This window comes from Mixophyes fleayi, chromosome 4, assembly GCF_038048845.1.
Source record: "Mixophyes fleayi isolate aMixFle1 chromosome 4, aMixFle1.hap1, whole genome shotgun sequence".
Lineage (NCBI taxonomy): Eukaryota > Metazoa > Chordata > Amphibia > Anura > Limnodynastidae > Mixophyes > Mixophyes fleayi.
In genome coordinates this window covers 56372070-56395885 of record NC_134405.1, presented here as the reverse complement: position 1 = coordinate 56395885, position 23816 = coordinate 56372070, and the positions used below count along the sequence as shown (strand labels likewise).

Below are 23816 nucleotides of genomic sequence, written 5' to 3'. Positions count from 1 at the left end.
GCCAATCACTAGGGCATTCCTTTTCAGACTTTGCTTGCTCCTACTACCGATAAGACAGACATCTAGTTTACGTGTCACCCTGCTTCTGGTGGGCGCACACGGTCTCTGGGTCTTGCAGCATTCAGGTAGGTCCAATCTAATCAGTCCAGCCTGTTAGCTTCAGCAGTCTGACAGGAGCTTTAACTGCTGTCTATTCAGCCTCTGCTATCACAGTTGCTCATCTTCAGCCGCTCGTAGCTTCCAGACTTCCCAATACTCTGTACTCCTGGACAGTCCAGCAGCAGCATTAGTACCCTGGTAGCCATGTCCAGAGGACAGTCTCCCGATGCCTTTGGTCAGTGCGCTTATCCCTGCTTCAGTTCACTCAGTGACTGTTTCTGGGTACGGAACGGGAGCTCCTGTCTGGCTTCTCGGTGGCTCTTATCCAGGTGCTGGATAAGGACCAAGGTTCTGCCCATCTCTCTTCTGGACCACAGCTAGAGGTGGGTCTGCAGATAACTCAATGAAGGATCCTAGTCATTGCTGATGCAGTCAGTGATGGGACTGTCTATGGACTTACTTCCTCCAAGTTTCTCAATTCCGGGCTGACTGGCGCTTTCTCTGGAGTTGGATCGGCTGCTGCAAAATCTGGCACTTGGTGCACCTATGACAGTATAGGATCGGGCTTCCCAGAGTGGCTAAAGCATTTTGGAGAACATTTTATAGTAGAACATACAAAATATTACAGGGTATATAACAGACCTTTCTTGGTCTATGGGAATAACTGGGGTAGAGAAAGGAGTATAAAGTATCCTGGTCAGTCCATTCACTGGGAGTTGTGGTGTAGTTATGGCATTGGAAATTTAACTCCTCATACAATTATACATTGGGTAGCACAGTGGCTTAGTGGTTAGCACTTTTGTCCCACAGCGCTCGGGTCATGAGTTCAATTCCCGACCATGGCCTTATCTGTGTGGAGTTTGTATGTTCTACTGTGTTTGCATTGGTTTCCTCCGGGTGCTCCGGTTTCCCCCCACACTCCAAAAAAACATACTGGTAAGTTAATTGGCTGCTATCAAAATTGACCCTAGTCTCTCTCTCTCAGGGAATTTAGACTGTAAGCTCCAATGGGACAGGGACTGATATAAATGAGTTCTCTGTACAGCGCTGCGGAATCAGTGGCGCTATATAAATAAATGGTGATGATGCCAGGCTAACAACCAGCCCATCCTCCGCTGAATCCGCCCCTGATCTTACATAATATATAACCACCATTAAAAAAAATAAAAAAATATTCCCTCCTCCATCATGTTATTCAAAAGAAGGTTTCCTCCCCTCCACCTGGTTATTAAATATCAATGAAATGCAGAAAATCAAAGTTTAGGTTGTAACGTTCTTACCAGAGAAGACAATTGGAGCTACCACATCTCCCTGTTCACTACAAGTTGCCAGGGCTAAGTTAGACACAATTTTGTCTTGAAAACAAACCCATCACTTACAGGGACTGTAGGCTGCCATCCTGTGGGCTGAGCCAGTATTGAATGAAGCAGGTTGTTCAATAGTCAGCATTTTAGTTCACTGGAAACTACTGACATCACCAAGATATTTACAGAGTTCACCTTAAATATGAGAGTATTCATATAATTAGATTGATATAGATTTCCTTCACACATCTTTCTGTTCAGTGTCCCTAAACAAACTAACATGGCAGGAGAAACGCTGCAGAGAACACTGAGTGAGGGCCATTGTCCTATTAACATTGCTACAACATGTCTAATTCTGGCAGCAAGAAAAACAAAACTGGACTTCTGCAAAGTACTGAGCTGCTTAATTGCCATTAATGTTTTGGGAGCAACAAGGTTCCTTTCTCAACACAAACATTACTTACAAAAGCAGCTATTTATAATAGTAAGCGTTTTTCTGGTCATGTGAGCCACTACACCCAATCCTATTACGGAGCCCATGGCAACCTTATGTATGCATGAGCAAAGCTAAAAACTAACAGAAAAAACTAATTTCAAAGAGGTTAAACTCATATGGAAATGTAGATGTAACGAAACGCAAATAACTATATAAAGGATAATTGTACCACTGTATGGGAAGTACCCAATATCACTGAACTCATTATCACTGAATTGGGATTTTGTATAAAGCTGGAACGAACGTTCGAAAATAACAAACATCTGTTGAGGGAGTTTGTACTGTGCACTTTGTAGTATCTATGTGAGCACTCACTTGTCACTGTGTACGTTACATGATCCTATGGGAAATATGACCTTTGTATATTTTATGGCATCATATAGATAAACCTTAACATTATAACTGCCAGAGAAGTGTATAACTCGACAGCCCAAGGATCATCTGTTTCTCTGTATCAGGAAATCTTTAGCAAACAAGACTGCTGATCAGCAAATAATTCTTAGTGTTTAGCAGTAGCCAAATGGCCTAAAAAACACACAAATGACAGAAAATAGAGTTATAATTCATGAACTATAGAACAGAGGGAGCTCGCAAAATTATTTTCGGCAGTGATGCACATGGTCAGTAACAATACTCAGGTGTGGTATTTATTGAACACTGCTCAATTGGTATTAAGGAGCCTAATGTGTGCCAAGAAAACATTCCCCGCACCATTACACCACCACCAGCCTGCGCTGTTGAAACAAGGAAGGATGAGTTCAGGGGTTTATTTTCTTTACACCAAATTCTGACCCTACTATCTGCATGTTGCAGCAGAAATAGAGAACTTGCCTCTTACTAGATGTTTTTTTGCTTTCTCTGTAAATTCTAGATACTGTTGTGGGTGAAAATCAAAGGAGATCAGCAGTTTCTGAGATACTCAAACCGCCCCGTCTGCCACCAACAGTCATTCTACCGTCAAAGTCACTCAGATCACATTTATTCCCCATTCTGGTGTTTGGACTGAACCTCGTGACCATGTCTTAATGCTTTTATGCATTTGGTTGCTGCCACATGATTGGCTGAAAGTATCTTTCTGACTTCCAGATTTGTTTGCTTCCCTTGCCCTTGGATACAACATAAATTTGCTCTGTGCATACAACTATATCCAATGTACAGAGAGGAGTGGTGTCTTCTACGCGGGGAAAAGCAAATTAACATCTCGGCCTGGAAAATGTAAAGGCCTTGGTGCAAATTACACATGAAAGCAATAAAGATAAAACATTTTAGTGAACGTTGCAGTATGGCATGTTCACTGCATTAAAGTAATCAGAAGGTGTAACATCCTTATAACATACAGTTCTGCCTGTACTTATAATGCAACGTTACTTGATTATATGAGACTCAGCTGAAATGTTTTGGCAGATTGGTGACATGGTTTGGGCAAATCGGGTGTGTGATCTAATTTGTCCTGATTTTCCAATCGGTAATGGTATTTGGTAGTTATACCAAATTCTTCTTTGTTCCCTTGGATAATTCCATTAAGAACTTTTGTCAATCTATATTAGTGAGGTAAAGCACAAAGGAAGGAATAGTCATGACAATGAGTCCATAAAGGAGAAGACTATAGTCAGAGAAGTCTATTCTCTAGGCAGACTGCTTTATCTCCTCTCCCATGGGTACAGTAAAAATAAGCTTATCTCTCCTTATCTCTGCAATTTTATCTACACACAGATCTGTTGTCATGGCAACAATCTAAGAGCAACAGAAACAAATCTGCTCTGAAAATAGAATTGTCAAAATGTGGTCACCCCCTTTAATGTCTACTCTGTGCAAAAATATCACAATTTGTTAGTATGAAGTAGCTCAGAAACTGTGAAGGCAAATCACACATAGCTCTGTTATCCAACTTGGGTGTGGCTGTTTCTTGGGCAGGCAAATATATCGGTACAACAGGTTAGTTGTTCTTGGTGTAACATGCAGGAGAACTTCAACTATAACTACAGCATTAAGTGTTTTTTTCTTATTATATAATATTCTGCTTTTACACTGTTTGTCAAAGAATTGTATTGTTAGTCTGATGGTTGGAGGTTATTAGCAGGGCCGTCTTTCCCATTGGGCACAATGGGCAGGTGCCCGGGGGCTCTGCAGCCCAGGGGGGCCCGTCAGAGGCAGCGCAAGAGAGAAAAAAAAAACCTGACAAAAAAAAAAAGATGAAAATACTTACCTCGCGGTCAGCTGGCGATCCGGCTCCCTCCCTGGTCTCCTCCTCCATGCGGCGCTCACAGTGCATGTCAGGCGTGATGTCATCACACCCGCCCGACATCCATTGCGGAGCGAGACGGAGGAGGAGACCAGGGAGGGAGCCGGATCGCCAGCTGACCGCGAGGTAAGTATTTTCATCTTTTTTTTTTTTTTCTCTTGCGCTGCCTCTGACGGGCCCCCCTGGGCTGCAGGGCCCATACATATAATCATTCTTTATATATATATATATATATATATATATATATATATATATATATATATATATATATAAATGTATATATAGGGGCCCCGGTGCACTGCTTTGCCCGGGGGCCCAAAATGTTGTTAAGAGGGCCATGGTTATTAGAGGTTGATTCAAATCGCTGATCGCATGTGTCTGTTACCCATACACAATCAGTGTGTATTTGTAACAGGGACAGATAGTTGGCACTTCAGAAGTAGTTTAAGATAGGATTCCACAGACCAGGTGGTATGGTACGTAGAGAGGCAAAGGTTATCCCAGGAGTGTTGGAATTAAACATGGGACAACGGGGTTAAGACTGTATAAACTTGTGGGTTTATTCTTTTTGCTTGTTGCATAAGGTTTTACAACAGCGGCAGATAAGTAGTAGTGTAGAGAAGTAATCATCATCATCATCAGCTATTTAGTGTCACTAATTCCGCAGCGCTGTACAGATACTCACATCAGTCCCTGCCCCATTGGAGCTTACAGTCTAAATTCCTTAACATATACACACACAGACTGAGAGAGCCTAAGGCCAAGACAAGACTTTCAATATGCAATGTTATTCAACATTACACAATATAAATAACTTATTTCAATATTATCAGCAATGTGCAAACATAAATCATTACAACACATAGGTCACTGAATAAGTATATTTTTCTGGGAAGTTAGGCACTAGTGCTTCAGTGAAATGGGTTTCACTGGATAAATACTTTAGAGAGACAAGTGATTGCTTACGGGTTAATTAGACAATTACACAAGTGCTTCTCCAGCAGATTATCTACACAAATCAATCACAATAGACATACGCAATTACACAGATTTCACTTATTACACAAAAATCAGTAGAGATGCAACAAGGATTAATCCAACTTGATCAAGTTAGACGCTTTAGAAGTAATGACTGCAGACTAGGGTAACTTTACAATAGACAGAACCTTGGGGTAAATTGTAAACTGCAGTTTAAAGCAAAGTTTCAGCAGGACACATGAAGATTATTAAATCAGTAGTCGACTTGACACATATGTGACTCCTCAGCTTGATGTCTCATTTGTTTCACTTTAATAACTTGAACATAGCAAAGCAAAATAAACCATAAACTTATCTCTCTTCAAATGAGTCCTGCTGACATCTGATGGGCCTTTTCCTTTACTTCAAAGATGTTTCCTTCTGGGCTGACTTTTACATCTGGAATTTTAGCTACAAACATCCCTCAGGGCAATAGTCCAGCAGCAGCACTCTATGGCTCCTGTGGGTAGATCCTCAATGAACTCAGGCATCAGTCACACAGCACAACTCACAGAAATCACCCACCAGCCTCCAGAAGTCCCTTTTTGGCTCCTCTCCTTTCCCCCATAAATATCCTGGAGCCTTCTAGTACATTCTGGTGACAAAATGCAATTTTTGCTGTCTTTTTGTAACTTTTTGCAGTGTCTGTCTCTGCATGCTTCTAGTGCAGTATGGGGCTCTAGTGTGCTGCCTGGGGCCATAGTTTGAAATTTGTCCATCCCAAAATGGCCAATACAATTTGCAATGAGTGCATTCTGGGATAAGTAGATTTCTGAATGAGTGCATGCAGTAATATACCTGTGATTTGCAGGGTATTATATATTGGCTGCATATCCAGTATGGCTATATTGCGTATTTTGTTCAAAGTGTGTTTATTACAAGTGTATGTAAGAGGAGGACACTCTACCTGATATCACTACTGCAAGAGGACATTATTGAGCATTCTTCTGTGAGTTCCTGCTAAGCCTGCAATGCCTAATGACCTGTTAGTATGGATAAGAACACTGCTGAATTACAGAACCACTTGCTAACCATATCTCCCATAACTGCTATACAATATGGTCCCTAACTATTATTGCTGTTCATGTCGCCAGCCTCCCCCAGTCTCCCAAGTGATTCCCTGGCTCCCCTGAGTGCTCCATCAAGTTCTATTTTTCTCTTCAAGTGACCTTCCATCTTAAGGACATTGACACTCACAGTTGTACTTACTTGCCTTGTATGTATTGCTGTGTCTACTACTTTGTATAGTAATTTATTGCCAAAGCTTGTATGTTTTCTCTGCACTCATCTCACCTTATAACCTGTCCTACTGGCCCTATTCCATCCCAATTTCTAGACTCCCTCTCCCCCTCTGTATGCCAACCTCTAGCTCACCTCTTCTTCCTATCTCTCTCCACTGGCACATTTCCATCCTCTAAAGAAACCACCTCTCAATCCAGCCTCTCTATCCTACCGCCCTATTTATCTCCTCTCTTTTGCCTCCAAACTACTGAAGCGATTGGTGTACAAACACCTGTCTCACTTTCTCTCCTCTCATTTCATTCTCGACTCTCTGCAATCAGGCTTCCACCCCCAACATTCCACTGAAACTGTGCTCACAAAAGTGAATAATGAACTACTTACTGCAAAGTCTGACAGTCATTTCGCTATACTCATTCTCCTGGACCTCTTTGCTGCTTTTTACACTGTTGATCACCCTCTTCTCCTACACACACTTCACTCCATTGGCCTTCGTGACACAGTACTTTCCTGGTTCTCTTCCTACCTATCAAAAGGCTCCTTTAGTGATTCTACCTCTGGCACATTCTCCCCTCCACTCCCATGATATGTTGCGGTCCTACATGGCTCTGTTCTTGGCCGTTTACTTTTTTCACTGTACACCTCTTCTCTTGGGGAACTAATTTGCTCATTCAGCCTCCAGAACCAACTCTGCGCTGGCGTCACCCACATCTATATCTGTTCTCATCTTGTGTAACCAACTGTATTTCTGCTATCTTCACATCGGTGTCGTAACACTATCTAAAGCTCATACCCAAAAAACAACTTATCACCTTCCCACCTCCCCTGAATTCTCCCTCACTGTCAGTAACACCAAAATTTCCTCAGTCTTCAAAGCCTTCTGCCTTGGTGTCACACTTGTCTCTGCCCTCTGCTTGATTCCTCACATCCAGACTCTCTCCCAGTCCTGTCAACTCCACCTTAGAAACATTGTCAGAATACTCCCTTTTCTTACCCAACATGCTACCAAAACTCTTATCTATCTCTTATCTCATCATCTCCCATCTTGACTACTGCAACCTCCTGCTATCTGGTATTGCTGATATCCATATATCCACAGTTCAATCCATCCTAAATGCTATTGCAAGCCTGATCTTCCTCTCCCACTGCTCCACATCTGCTGCACCACTTTGCAAATCCCTACAAATCCAATTCAATTTACTCACCCTTACCTACAAAGTCCTTAAAAACACTACCCCTGCATACATTTCAAATCTAATTTTTAAAATGCTCACCCTCCATCACACTGGACACCTCTACTAGACAGGCACCTCCTTGCTCCATATTCAGCTGCCCTACATTAAGCTCCTTCAGCCCCACCTTCTCCCCTACTGTCTGCCTTTACCTTTGTCAACTCATCAACCTTTCCCTCTCCCCGCACATTCCCCTATTCCTTCAAACACGTCTTTTTCTTCCCCATTCTCTAAAAGTCCTCTCTTGACTCTGCCTCACTGTAGAACCACCAACCAATATATCTCCTCTCTCCTCCCTTTGCCTCAAAAATATTTGAGAGTATCGACTACACACGCCTTGCCACCATCTTCTCTGACAACTCCTTGACCCTCTTCAATCTGGCTTCCAACACCTCCACTCCACTGAAAGTGCCCTGCCCAAAGTCACCAATGATCTTTTTGCCGCAAGATCCAAAGGTAATTTCTCCATGCTTATCCTTGTGGACCTCTTTGGGCCTACCTTTTGACAGCACCGAAGATATTTTCATTGATCTTGGCAGTCATGACTGTCCTGAGATCCAGGTGATTGACTGTCATTCTCTACCTGGACAAGACCTGCTCTCCAGCCTTGCTTCTGCCCCATGTGCAAGAGATGGCTTACACCTTGGATCTCACAGTTGGATCATCAACTACAAGAAATTCAATTTGATTCCTTCCCAGCAGATGGTCTTCTTTGGGCTGCAGTTCGATACCTGCCAGCAGAGGGTTTTCCTGCTGGAGGACAAAGTACTCTCTTTACAGGGACTGTTAAACTCCCTTTAACCCTGCCGACTGTCATCTGTTTCCTTCTGCTTGAATGTACTAGGCAAGATAGGCTTCAACTTCAAGGTGGTTCAGTTTCCACAGTCCCATTCAAGAGAGTTTCAGATTAAACTAATTTCAAAATGGAACAAGTCTCTCAGCTGTCTAGTCAGTGTCTCCAAGGGTGTGTTAGTTGCTCCTTTGGTGATTGATGCACAATAACATCAACATGGGTTGCCCATTCTCCATTTGGGATTGGACCATGGTGACCACAGAAGCCAGCATTCAGTACAGTTTTCAGGGCCTTTGAACATCAGAGGATGGATGTGAAGGTCAGAGCAGTTTTCAATACCCTGGTTAGTGCTGGTCCATTCCTGCGAGGAAGGGCTGTAAAAGTCAGACAATACCACCATGGTACCTCAATAATCAGGGAGTCGCCAAGAGTGCCCTGGCCATGACAGAGACCAGCGGGATCATTCACTGGGGAGAGCAAAATGTTCTGCTATCAAGACAATGTTCAACAGGCAGTCATTTCATCCTGTGGAATGGTCATTTTACCTGGAAGTTTTACAGCAGCTAATGGACATGTGAAGTCAGCCAGATATCCACATGACGGTATCACGGTTGAGCCAGAAGGTGGAGCACTAATACTCCAGAACAATGGACGCACCGACATTATTGGTAGACGTCATGTCGGAACCCTGGAACTTTCACTTGACTCTCAGCATGGCAGAGGACCTTCTGCGGTGTCTCCCTCTAAGACCAGACCTGCTAAGTCAGGTTACTTTTCTGCACCAGACTTTACCTTGGCTGACAGCGTGCCTGCCTTATAGGTTTTCTTTCAGAGAAAACAACCGCCTTTACCAGAAGTGCAGACCTTCTTACAGGGAGTGATACATGTGCAGCCTGCCAGTTCCGGGGGATGTTAACTTGGTGCAGACAGCACAATGGTCTAGTGGTTAGCACTTCTGCCTCACAGCACTGGGATCATGAGTTCCATTCCTGACCATGGCCTTATTTGTGTGGAGTTTGTATGTTCTCCCCGTGTTTGCCTGGGTTTCCTCCGGGTGCTCTGGTTTCCTCCCACTCTCCAAAAACTTACTAGTAGGTTAATTGGCTGCTATTAAATTGACCCTAGCCTCTCTCTCTCTCTCTCTCTCTCTCTCTCTCTCTGTCTGTGTGTGTGTGTTAGGGAATTTAGACTGTAAGCTCCAATGGGGCAAGGACTGATGTGAATGAGTTCTCTGTATAGCGGAATTAATGGCGCAATATAAATAACTGATGATGATGATGACAGCTTGAACCATTGGATTCGGTGGACGTAAAGTTCCTAACCTGGAAGACTAACTTTCTCTTGGCTATCTCCACAGTTCAGAGAGTTTCAGAGCTGGGGGACTGTGTCTTGTGATTCTCATTTTCCTTTCATGAAGACAGAACTGTCCTTTGGACTAAGCCTTCTTTTCAGCCTAAGGTGGTTTCCAGGTTCCGTTTCAATTAGGACATTGTGATCCTGGCCTTAGTTCAGGGTAGGTCTCCAGAAAAAGAGGGCTCTCTTCATGCTCTGGACTTGGTCAGGGTCTTGAGAACCTATATCTATATGGTGATGATGATGATGACCGGTGAAGCGGGCAGGACCAATGACCCCTCTTAGTCCCCTATGCAGACCATTGCCAGGTGGATTACTTCAGTAATTCACCAAGCTTACAAAAGGGCAAGTAGCCTGCCACGAAAATGTGACTGCACATTCTATCAGGTCGGTGGGTGCCTCCTGGGCATCACGGCATGGAGCCTCTGCTGAGCAGCTGTGTCAGACAGCCCCTTGGTCTTCAGTAGCCACTTTTACTAAGTTCTAGAGATTCAACATTTTTGATTCCAAAGATATCAGTTTTGGACGCAAGGTACCATACCCTGTTGTTTCTGAGTATTATTTCCCTTATAGACAGTTTTGGGATGTCCCCAGCATTTCCAGTGTCCCCTATAGGGTGAAAATGAAAATGGCATTTTTTTATACTTACATTAAATCCTTTCTCTGAGTCCAATGGGGAACACTGGATGCCCACCCTTTACCATCCTTGTTCAGTTCTTGATCTTTACTATTCTTATTGTTAAAGTTCTCATTCCAGTTGTTTTTTTGCAGAACCTTGTCCTTTCCTCTCTCTCGTTCTGTACTCCTAGCTCTGTCCCTGGGGCTTTGGTAGTAAATACTGGAGAGACCCTGGCAGCCCATGCAGTGTATTGGGGGATGAGCTTCAGTTTTTAGGAGGAAATTTCAAAAATGCCCAAGTTCCTACACTACACTCTATACCCAGCGTTTCTAATGTCCCCCATTGGACTCAGAGAAAAGGATTTAACATAAATATAAAAATACCATTATATGTCCTGATTCAAAACTGAATGCAACTTGGATGTAATTTCCATGTTTAAAAAAAGCATGCAACTTGTGCGTAGTTCCGCCTGCCTTCAAATCCAAAATAAAAGCGGATCTTTTCAAAGGATTGAAATTGACCGCATCTGCGATAACACGTCCTAATCAGTTCATGGCCTACGTTAGTCCGACCCGCTCCCTCCCCCTTTCCGCCTCTCAAGTTATAAGGATTTGTAAGTGTCAGATGCGTGCAAATATGAATTTACCTGCAATTGCGCTCATTGGCGTAGCGTCTGTTTCTGGGCTTGCGCAGTGTGCAATCAGGCAAGATACGCTGCACATAGAGACGGACATCCGAGCGTGAATAGGCCCCCTGTGTGCAATATGAGGCAGGTACAGTGTGTTCATATCGCCCATTGTACACATTCTGGTTCATTCATACACGAGACTTCAGCTAGGTGCAATGATATGAAAGACGAGGTCAGGATTAGTGCTGATCTTCATAGATGACCCTAATTGTGTCCAAAGAAATATATGTGCAACAAATAAAATGAAATGAGTTTCACTAAATGTATCACATTTAATCGTAGCAATATATATCCCCTAATTCTCTCTAGGCCTAATCTGCTCTTGAACAAATTTATCTGTCCACGAACATATATATGATATGTGACAGACATTATCATAGGCTCTATGAGAGAACAGTATGCATGCTAAGTGGATGGAAAATGCAAATAAAACCACAATGAGCTATTTATGCCCACGGAGTCTGGGTGGAGCAGTGACAGAAGGTTAATCCAAGACACAGTCACAGTTCTATGCCCACAATGATCAAACCACAGTGGCATATGCCTATAGATGTAAAGCCCAGCATCATAGAGAATATACATTACAATGATAGCATTGCAGATTACGATACCCACAAGAGATGACAGATAGCATATGGTATTAAGTAGCTGAATACATCATAAAGCAGAATACAGTGGTACAGTACACCACAGGCTGTGTCTCAGGGAAGCACAGAGTCGCTGACTAAATCAAAGGACAACCTGTGGTATCAGAAGATTCTGAAGAGATTGATGGTATTACCAGTGTACAGCAGCACAGTGCAGTACAGGAGGTATCACACAGAGATACACTGCATTAATGGTAGTAAATGGTATCACAGAGCTGTACAGTGAGGCACAATACATTACAAAGTATCAAACATTTCTAAGGAGATGCATGATATCACAGAGCAGTATACAGTGATGCTGACATCACAAGTGATGGATACTAGTAAGATATAGAGCATTCACTGCCCAGGGTATAATTATCGAAAGACCTAAAACTAAAGATAAATGACTTGTTGACACGTCCTTTAAAAGAGATGTCATCCCAAACAGCCTCTCACTTCCCAAATATTGGAAAGGCAGGAGAGTTACCCATTAGGGAGGCAGCAAACGGATGAGTTTCTCCTGGATGTCCGGTGATTCAGGCCTCGGACCCCTGCAGTAGTGACACCTAGTGGGGGTTTTGGGAGGAGGGGGTAATATTAAAGTTTGAATGTTTTGGTTGGACGTTTCCTTTGACGTTGTTAAAATGTGTGTGAGGACACTGGATTAATGTTAAGCTCTTTTACCTTGCCAGTTGACTGGTTTGCCCTGGGACACCCTTATGTATCGGCTTGGACCCCCTGGTACCTTTAGGGGGTTCAAAATCACTTAGACAATACTTGGTTAAAAACAAATACAGGCTTTTCACTAGAAAAAATACTAGGATGTTTAACACACTACTAACCTACTCACAAACCCTAACCCAAAGTAGATATTATCACCGTTTCCCAGAGCCAGGATCAAGATAACGAGCCCACGATTCACTACTCTACCAGCAAGGTAGGGACCATGCCCAATGTCTTTCTGCTTTTGGCAGGTGTACAAAGTGATAAAGTCCGAGGAGACTTTCGAATCCAAAGTATCGGTGACGACCCACGACTAGTCCGGCAGGTGACGTAACCCCAAGTCAGTCAGAGGGCGAATCCCCTCTTTTATCCCTGGACCCACCGGACTGGTACCTACTTATCAGAGGGGCTGTCTCCTTGCCTTACCCTGTTCCCCATATAGCAGTAGGTACCCTACAGTTTTTGGCTCCGACAAGTCTAGCTGACTTATTTGTGAAACATTGATCTCCCATGTAACCATAAAAAGAAGCATGACCTCCTGGGTATCTGAGCATCTTGAGCCTTGACCCAGTTTATTCCATTAAAGTCTCTTCAGGTGATTTCATGCTCAGGACTGCCAACACATGAATGACCGCTAATGGAGGAAGTCCCCCACAGTCTTAAGCCATCAGACTGCACAACTTCTCAGGGTGTCTCTGGTTGGCTGGGAACCCTGATGACCTCCAGGGTGAATATTGCTTGTAGGGAAAAAGTGACATATTTTAGCGGTGTCTGAACAACCCGCCTGGCAACATTTAACTACAACCATAAATCACATAAAGTAATATTAAGTGCAAATATACAGTATACAGTTACCGGCGATAAAGGATGCCAAATGGGCTTAACCTTTATTTTCAAGTTGTCTGCCACCCTGCTCTCTGCTCTCACCACAGTGTGTAATTGTGACTAGAACGGCTGTTGCTGTAAATGTGTTCCCAATTTCTGTCTCTTTATATGTAGCATGACGTGCGTGCAGCCAACTCACAGATTCCGAACATGTCTCACTCTCCCGCTTTTGTTTGCATTCACAAAGTAATGTGCTCGTCTCACTTCCCACATTTCACAACTTGTGATTTAGGTATAGGGTTACAGAATGGCACAATATGTCAATGGTAGATTATGGTACTATTGAGCAGTATTGTGTGTCACTATGTGTTAAAAGTGCAGCTGCCATTTACACATTTCTCTCCTGAACCAATCTGCATCTTATTAATTCACTAAGGGCTAGTGGCTTCTCTGAGTGCTTCATGCCATAGTGATACCACAGTACCAACCGAACTCATAGGCTGTATTGTCATAAATATTGGTTCAGCAGAGAAAATGGCTGCCTCCATTGTGTGGACAGGTGCGCATCACATGGTATTAATTCTTTCTGATACCAGGAAACACCACGCTGTCAGAGTTGTTAATTAATGTCCTGGTAATTCATACTCTCTTATTAGCTGTCCACAACTACTGTTGTCTCCTGGGCATTAACCCCTGACACTGAGAGCAGTGATCCTAATCTTTGGTGCCGATTTTACCAGGCTAATTTTTGTCTGGACTATAACTGCAAATACCATACCAACTCCAGTTGGTCATATTCTGGAGATATTCCAAAGTTGGCGCAATTTATTAACTATAACCGTTGTGCAGCCACCGGTCATTGGGGTCCATTGCCTCAAACGCCAGCTGCACAGATTGTCACCAGCGGTCATTCCACCTAGCAGCACGGATTTATTGGGGGAAATTATGTTAAACTAATCTGAAAAAAATGTTCAACTGGGTGACTTAGCTGTACGTGTTGCATATCTAGATTTTAGTCGGCCTTTGACACTGTCCCACATTGAAGACTGATAAATAAAATGGAATTCTTTGGATTCAGAGGTGGTTACAGGAATATGATATCGGTAGCAGGATAGATGGCAGAGTGATGTAGTGGATGGAATGCATTAAGAAGAGATAGCAGTTACTAGTGGAATACACCAGGGATCTGTACCGATCTTTATTGGCAACAGGACTACTAGTACTGAAGTATGAAACAACTGAATGATTGAATAAAGCTATGTGAATAAAGCATAATAATAGCATAATCTTCCAATACAGATAGCAGAGGCTAATATGGTAGAGGAATTTAAACATGATTGGGATAAACATTGATTGTAATAGTCATACAGCCATGCTAAAACTGCAAATCTCTAAGGGTCAAATAGGGTACGAGGTTTTTAGGCATAGAAATGTTTGTCTGGTTCTTGTTTGCCATGAATGTTTCTATGTTTTACGTAGATTTAAATCAAACACAAAACAAATTAAGAGCCAGTAAAAGTTTGTATGCAAAACAGATGGGATACAGTCAAACAGAAGAGTGCCCCCATCGCCTTCATTGATCTGGTAAATGTAAGAGAGTGCCCCCATCACCCTCATTGACTTGGTGAATATAAGATAGTGCCTTCATCACCCTCATTGTCCTGGTAAATATGATAGTGTCTCCATCACCCTCATTGTCCTAGTAAATGTAAGAGAGTGCCTCCATCGCCCTCATTGATCTAGTAAATGTAAGAGAGTGCCTCCAACACCCTTGTTGTCCTGGTAAATTTAAGAGAGTGCCTCCATCACCCTCATTGTCCTGGTAAATGTACGAGAGTGCCTCTATTACCCTCATTGTCCTGGTAAATGTAAGAGAGTGCCTCCATCGCCTTCATTGTCCTGGTAAATGTAAGAGAGTGCCTCCACCCCCATCATTGACCTGGTAAATATAAGATAGTGCCTTCATCGCCCTCATTGTCCTTGTAAATATGATAGTGTCTCCATCACCCTCATTGTCCTGGTAAATGTAAGAGAGTGTCTCCATCACCCTCATTGACCTGGTGAATATAAGATAGTGCCTTCATCGCCCTCATTGTCCTTGTAAATATGATAGTGTCTCCATCACCCTCATTGTCCTGGTAAATGTAAGAGAGTGTCTCCATCGCCCTCATTGACCTGGTAAATGTAAGAGAGTGCCTCCATCGCCTTCATTGTCTTGGTAAATGTAAGAGAGTGCCTCCACCCCCCTAAAGACCTGGTGAATATAAGATAGTGCCTTCATCACCCTCATTGTCCTGGTAAATGTAAGAGAGTGCCTCCATTGCCCTGGTAAATATGATAGCGTCTCCATCACCCTCATTGTCCTGGTAAATGTAAGAGAGTGCCTCCATCACCCTCATTGTCCTGGTAAATGTAAGAGAGCGCCTCCATCACCCTCATTGTCCTGGTAAATGTAAGAGAGCGCCTCCATCACCCTCATTGTCCTGGTAAATGTAAGAGAGCGCCTCCATCACCCTCATTGTCCTGGTAAATGTAAGAGAGTGCCTCCATCACCCTCATTGTCCTGGTAAATGTAAGAGAGCGCCTCCATCACCCTCATTGTCCTGGTAAATGTAAGAGAGCGCCTCCATCACCCTCATTGTCCTGATAAATGTAAGAGAGTGCCTCCATCACCCTCATTGTCCTGGTAAATGTAAGAGAGTGCCTCCATCACCCTCATTGTCCTGGTAAATGTAAGAGAGCGCCTCCATCACCCTCATTGTCCTGGTAAATGTAAGAGAGCGCCTCCATCACCCTCATTGTCCTGGTAAATGTAAGAGAGCGCCTCCATCACCCTCATTGACCTGGTAAATGTAAGAGAGACACCCTCATTGTCCTGGTAAATGTAAGAGAGTGCCTCCATTGCCCTGGTAAATATGATAGCGTCTCCATCACCCTCATTGTCCTGGTAAATGTAAGAGAGCGCCTCCATCACCCTCATTGACCTGGTAAATGTAAGAGAGCGCCTCCATCACCCTCATTGTCCTGGTAGATATAAGATAGTGCCTCCATCATCTTCATTGTTCTGGTAAATATAACACAGTGCTTGAATCACCCTCATTGTCCTGGTAAATGTAATGTCTCGCTGAGGGAGATTTAATGAGAAATCGTGTGCGTAATAAAAGGGTTCTCACATCTGAAAGCGGACATGTTTATTATCATTCCATTATATGTAACTACATTATATAAACACCTACATATTATTATAGCTAGAGGAATAGGAAGAAGTGAAGGCAATAAACTGATTTATGGGTTAAGAGTTCAGTCCATAGGATCCAAGTCAGTTAATACCAGTGACCTGCTAATAGCTTCAAACACCCTTTGTTTAAACAACTTAAAAATGTAAGTGTTACAAAATACAGGTTATTGCAGTAAATCTAATCTTTTAAAGGTGTGTGTAAACTTCACTTCATGCTCTTAAGGGAAAAAAGGGGAATGGCAGACCTTGTAAATAGGTTTTCAGCTTACACAGTGATAGTAAGGTCCATAAGCAGATAACAGACATACCTTCTGAATTCCAGCAAAGATGAGCTGAGTGTTACTCTTTATAATATATATATATATATATATATATATATTATTGTGCATTACTATTACTAGCAACTTATTACTTCTGTTATACTGCTAGCCATTACTATACATATTACTGTCTCTTACTGTTCGTGCTGTACTACATACTGCTGGCCATTAGTGCTCCTGCTGTACATACTACGGGACATCCCATTGCTGTTATACTTAGCACTGTGCTTTTCTCTGGTAATTCACATGTAACATTGGGCAGATCAGTAGATCTGGGGGCTAATGGTAATTAAAAAAAAAAAAAGTGTGACCCTGTGGTGTGGTCGGAGTCTACATGTGAGGCCCCATAACCTAGCAGGTTGCCCAACGCTGCTCTAGACTCTCTGTTCAGAACCTTGTGATAAGTGTACCCCATCGGGTACCTCCGAGAGATTGAAGGGGTACTTCAGTCTGTTAAATATAACTCAAAATAATATTAAAAGTATTAGTAAATAACTATACAGATGTGCAACATGTGTTTTATATGCGCTGTTTTCCAATAGCTGCCGTCCTCACTGCAGTCTCCACGCAACCTATTTTTCCTACTCTCTCTCTCTCTGGCTTTGGAGTGGATTTGATTAATGCAATTTATTGGGAGCAACCCTGCTGCAGCCTGAAATTATATTACTCCCAGCTGCTACAATTTGCTATATTCTGCTCATTGAGGTCGATGAGAGGGGAGCGTAGGAGTGAGAAGGCTAATTGGCTGCTGACTACAATGGACCCTATGTGTGCATTTAGATTGTAAGCTCCAATGGACAAGGACTGATGTGATTGATTAAATATAGCGCTATGGAACGAAACAATGATAAATATGAGATAATTAGACAGATTGACAAACATGTATGGTTCTGCTGGCTTTCTGATTTTAGAGCATCTGCCTGCAGACTCCTATGTATTATTCTCTGATTTAGGGCTTTGTGTAAGAACAAAAATGTTATATTGAACTGCATTAGAATGATGCCAAGGTGTGTCTGTCTATGTAACCTGCACATACATCAGTGCCAAACTTCTGATACAATTCCCAGATATTACTAAAGAAATCACACATGGTGCAGAGTACAATACAATGCATCCAACATACAGAATAATGGACATTATACAGTGCAGTTGGTCAATCATAAGAATAAATTAAAGTAAGAATTTAAATTAGTGCTACTTGGCAGCTACGCACATACTAGTGAGCTAATGTGGGCAACAGTGGATGTGTTTACACTAGTCTGAGAAACAATACAGAGGAGTGATGACATTGAGACACTGTAAGTACAGCTCTCTACTACCTACTATTATATTGTTAGTTTCTGACACTTCCCCTTTCTGTAGTCATTCTTTCCCTACATTTGTCTCTCTGGAACCACTTTATCCTGACGTTCCAGAACTTTTTCCTTCACTTGTGTTTCTCTCCCTGAGTCACAGTGTTCTTCTCCTCCCTGTCACATTCTCCGCACATTCTCTCCTTCTCCCACTCTCTCCATCAGTTCCCTTCCTCCATCTAATACATTCACATCTTTCCCCCTCTCCCTGCAATCTGTTCTGCCCCTGTACTACATCTCTCTCTCTACATCCACATCTAATCTCCCCTTATACTCCCCTTATACTCCCATAGTCCTCAGGCATCTCGCTCCTGCCAGTTAGACCTTTGCTGTAGGAGTTCCCTGCTGTTAAACATTTATCTGGGCTCTGAGGGCAGAGTTCAGAGGGTGGGTGTGTGTTACAAATAGGACTCTTATGGCAGGAGGAGGGTGTGTGTATATGCAGGGTGTGTGCTTACTTTCCCTTTGAAGAATAGACACGAGTGCAGCAGTATATACATACATACGTGTGTGACAGGAGAGCTTGTGTGACTGTGACTTAAGACTGTACACTGTTGTGTAACGTGTGTGTGTGTTTGTGTATTAGTTTGGTGATGGATTGCCAGCCAGGATTGTAGACTGGAGACACAGTGCTGTGGATGTATTGCCTCAGGTAATGGCTGAAGGTTTGTGTAGGAGATTCGTAATAACAATAGATGCACAACAGTGTGGGGTCTGTGTAGTGACTTGATGGGCTCACAAGTGCGAGCAGGCAACAGGTGTACTGATGTATGTTATGTCCCTTCCAGCAGATGGCGCTGCAATGGGTAGATACAGACCTCCCTTTATCACTGGATGACTTCATCCCCCGTCACCTGCAGAGGGGACCCTCACAGGACCACAATGAACACACGGTAAGAAGAGGACAGGGTTTACTATCTACCACTGCCAGAATATATTCCTGGTGCCAGCAACTAATGCATTGTTTATATTTGAGCTGAATACTTTTATAAAAGATTTTGAATCCTAATTTAATTATTTCAATTAAGCCAGATGGTGATGATGTAGTTTCAGCTGTGTGCTCCACGCTGACATTGCACAGAAATCAGGATTCAAATCTGTAGTATTCAACGTAATCCAGGATTGAAGTACGGATTTAGTACACCCCTTTTATTCCCCCAATGTTCCTTTCAACCAGACATTAGTTTTTGAGATTCTGACACTTGACCACAAGTTCTTCAAACGGTGACACCGGCAAATCTGTGTCTGTGTAATTGTTGTTGTCATTGAAGAGCACCCTTAGAACTTGTATTGTTAACCACTTTGTCCCTCACAGTAACGAAACTGTTTGTACTATATATCATTGTATTATTCATCAGGAAAGCTCTGCTGAGAATGGTGTATTCTACAAGGCCAAGGCCACAATGGTGTTTACCAATGATGATGAAGTGGATAACACGAGCCCGCGTGTAGAGAGGCGCTGGATCCGCTATGATGGCATTGGACCCACAGATGAAGATGGGATGCCCTTCGCTTCCAGATCTGTAAGTCTGCATCAGGCTGTGCTCCCATATAATATCTCTCCATACTCAGTATATGATGCTGCTCCCATATAATATCTCCCCATACTCAGTATATGATGCTGCTCCCATATAATATCTCCCCATACTCAGTATATGATGCTCCTCCCATATAATATCTCCCCATACTCAGTATATGATGCTGCTCCCATAATATATCTCCCCATACTCAGTATATGATGCTGCTCCCATATAATATCTCCCCATACTCAGTATATGATGCTGCTCCCTTATAATATCTCCTCATACTCAGTATATGATGCTGCTCCCATATAATATCTCCCCATACTCAGTATATGATGCTGCATCCATATAATATCTTTCCATACTCGGTATATGATGCTGCTCCCATATAATATCTCCCCATACTCAGTATGTGATGCTGCTCACATATAATATCTCCCCATACTCAGTATGTTATGCTGCTCCTATATATCTCCGGATACTCAGTATATGATGCCGCTCCCATATAACATCTCCCCATACTCAGTATATGATGCTGCTCCCATATAATATCTCCCCATACTCAGTATGTGATGCCGCTCCCATATAATATCTCCCCATACTCAGTATATGATGCTGCTCCCATATAATGTCTCCCCATACTCAGTATATGATGCCGCTGCCATATAACATCTCCCCATACTCAGTATATGATGCCGCTCCCATATAATATCTCCCCATACTCAGTATGTGATGCTGCTCCCATATAACATCTCCCCATACTCAGTATATAATGCTGCTCCCATATAATATCTCCCCATACTCAGTATATGAAGCTGCTCCCATATAATATCTCCCCATACTCAGTATATGATGCTGCTCCCATATAATATCTCCCCATACTCAGTATATGATGCTGCTCCCATATAATATCTCCCCATACTCAGTATATGATGCTGCTCCCATATAATATCTCCCCATACTCAGTATATGATGCTGCTCCCATATAACATCTCCCCATACTCAGTATATGATGCTGCTCCCATATAATATCTCCCCATACTCAGTATATGATGCTGCTCCCATATAACATCTCCCCATACTCAGTATATGATGCTGCTCCCATATAACATCTCCCCATACTCAGTATATGATGCTGCTCCCATATAATATCTCCCCATACTCAGTATATGATGCTGCTCCCATATAATATCTCCCCATACTCAGTATATGATGTTGCTCCCATATAATATCTCCCCATACTCAGTATATGATGCTGCTCCCATATAATATCTCCCCATACTCAGTATATGATGCCGCTCCCATATAATATCTCCCCATACTCAGTATATGATGCCGCTCCCATATAATATCTCCCCATACTCAGTATATGATGCCGCTCCCATATAATATCTCCCCATACTCAGTATATGATGCCGCTCCCATATAATATCTCCCCATACTCAGTATATGATGCTGCTCCCATATAATATCTCCCCATACTCAGTATATGATGCTGCTCCCATATAATATCTCCCCATACTCAGTATATGATGCTGCTCCCATATAATATCTCCCCATACTCAGTATATGATGCTGCTCCCATATAATATCTCCCTATACTCAGTATATGATTCTGTTCCCATATATTATCTCCCCATACTCAGTATATGATGCTGCTCCCATATAATATCTCCCCATACTCAGTATATGATGCTGCTCCCATATAATATCTCCCCATACTCAGTATATGATGCTGCTCCCATATAATATCTCCCCATACTCAGTATATGATGCTGCTCCCATATAATATCTCCCTATACTCAGTATATGATGCTGCTCCCATATAATATCTCCCCATATTCAGTATATGATTCTGTTCCCATATATTATCTCCCCATACTCAGTATGTGATGCTGCTCCCATATAATATCTCCCCATACTCAGTATATGATGCTGCTCCTATATAATATCTCCCCATACTCAGTATGCAGTACATGTCCAGTGTTGAACAAAGCTACCAAACCTAATTAAACCTCATCATTTACAGTTACTGTATTCCATTACCCAATTTTTAGTGTTTGAGTTGTTTAATTTTACCCATAGCAGCACCCCAGCCTCAATCAGAACAAATCATACCTCCTGTTCTCCAGCTCTACTGGACACAATATATGTGGGCGCTACTGGGCATCATGTCTGGGCGCACAGGCTGCATGTACAATGATAAAAGGAAGTTTGAGAGCGGTATATACAATCGGCAACACTATTATATACATCACACTTTTCTGTAACTGAAGAGTGGACCTCCCAATAATTCCCTCTGAGTGGGCCAGATTAGTCCAACACTGGACCAACTTTCATCCTTCCCCAAGCCCTCCGCATAGAAAAAGATCCCACTAAATGGCATTCAGATCTCTGCTCAGTCTCTGTCAGTCTTGTTGGAGAGAGAATGGGGATTTGGAGGTGTGAAGTTGCCTGATTTCCTCTATGTTCTTCCAGAGTGTGGACAAACCACGGCAGTGGTATAAGAACATGTTCCGGATTCTGCATCAGATGTCAGGTCAGTGGTCACAAGTTATTAGCGCACACTGCATGGGGCCTGCATGGGGCCGTCATGGGGGGGACCTTTATGAAACTGTTCTACAGGTAGAAAAAGTGGCGTTAGCAATAGCAACCAGTCAGATTGTAAAGGTTATTTTCTAGTCTTACTGCTATGGGCAACAACACCTGTTTTTTACAGTTACCTCTGGAATTGTTTTCATAAATGTCCGGTAATGGGCCACTGTGGGGGTGACCTTGTAATAATTGTTCTTTCAGATTCCGAGGACAGTGACAGTGAAGAGGTGTCTAAGCTTCCCGATCATCAGACAGAGTCTCTCAATGTGCCAAACAAGTCCAGGTAAATATCTGCAGTGCATTGCATCTCCTATCTCAATTTGTTTGTTCTATTCTTTAGTTATAAACGTCAAATGTTCTGTTTCTACCATAAGGTCACTTCATTGATATCACTAGGAGGACATTTTACCATTCCTCAATGTTATACCCATCATCATTTCATTTATATAGAGAACTTATATTTGTATAGATTATTTATCTTTTCCACTTTCAGTCGTAGGTTTCTAACGGATGTGGAAAATGATCAATCCAAGCTGGAGGACCAATCCAGATCAAGAAGTCAGGAACCTAAAAATCTGCAGATAACGTTCAAGTCCACCATCAAAGAGTCGCCAAGCAAAACTATCACCACCTACAACACTCAAACATCTCCAAATCCATCTTTCACCAAGCCACGATCCACTACTCTGCCACGTCATTCATCTAGTCAACCAGCAGAGAGACAGCTATCTCCACGCTTCTCCTCAGAAGGGCCACAGTTTACAATAAGCTCCAACAAGGCACACTCGCCAAACTCTTCCACCTCACAGTCTATACGAACACGAACCAATCACAGCCACACGTATCAGGAAAAAACGAAACCTGCTCCACTTCCTTTGGTCTCTGATCGTTCCTTTCACAGTTCAAAAGTCTCAGACTCAACTCCCGTTGTATCACGTCCTGCAAATAAGGATACACCCTCTACGCAAAGCATTAATAAGAAGGATAAATACTCTTCATTGGGATCCACAACTACTGCAACAAGCACTTCACACCGAACCTCCAGGGAGTCAAAGAGATCCTCTTCCAAAATCTTGGTTAGTAGTAACTGAATTCATGGGAATATAGTTTAGCAGTGTTTTAGCCGACAATCACACAGTTCAAGTGTACCAATCACCTAAACCGAGGAGAGGCAGTCATTTTTTTGCCTGAACCAATATTTATCGGAATGTGGTGTTTTAATTCACTTAGTGCCCAATCCTCAGTGATGACACCCCCCGTCCCTCCATCTGCTTTTTACCAAGTGGGGAGTGGGGGCTGGTCAGCATCTTCTATCCTTGTGTGGCACTGGGCTGTGACATAATAGCCAAGCTCTACACCCCCAGCCCATAACAAACATGGAGGAGAGCAGTCATCAGCTTTACAGGTAAGAAGCTCCATGTTAGAGGCTGGCACTAAGTGTAGGGGCGCCCAGTTGTGACAATCAAAACACTGATTGAGTGACATTATGTGTGCCTCAGTTTTCTCCTCCCCGCTTCCCTTCACCGGGG

At 42.8% G+C, this 23816-nt stretch overlaps 1 protein-coding gene across 6 annotated transcripts in view; it reads left to right on the top strand.

Moving 5' to 3' along the window:
- The first annotated feature begins 18263 nt into the window (after positions 1–18263).
- The window catches only part of SORBS3 (sorbin and SH3 domain containing 3), a 31907-nt gene continuing 26354 nt past the window's right edge, over positions 18264–23816 (top strand). For 4 of the 6 annotated variants that reach the window (XM_075207114.1, XM_075207116.1, XM_075207115.1 and 1 more), the window contains exons 1-6: positions 18608–18821; positions 18958–19062; positions 19528–19692; positions 22171–22231; positions 22489–22570; positions 22781–23363. In XM_075207114.1, coding sequence (XP_075063215.1) covers positions 18961–19062; positions 19528–19692; positions 22171–22231; positions 22489–22570; positions 22781–23363 — 993 coding nt within the window. In that variant the 5' untranslated portion in view covers positions 18608–18821; positions 18958–18960. Of the gene's footprint in view, positions 18557–18607; positions 18822–18957; positions 19063–19527; positions 19693–22170; positions 22232–22488; positions 22571–22780; positions 23364–23816 lie in introns of those variants that run through there. The other 2 variants (XM_075207113.1, XM_075207112.1) reach the window with 2 other exon arrangements.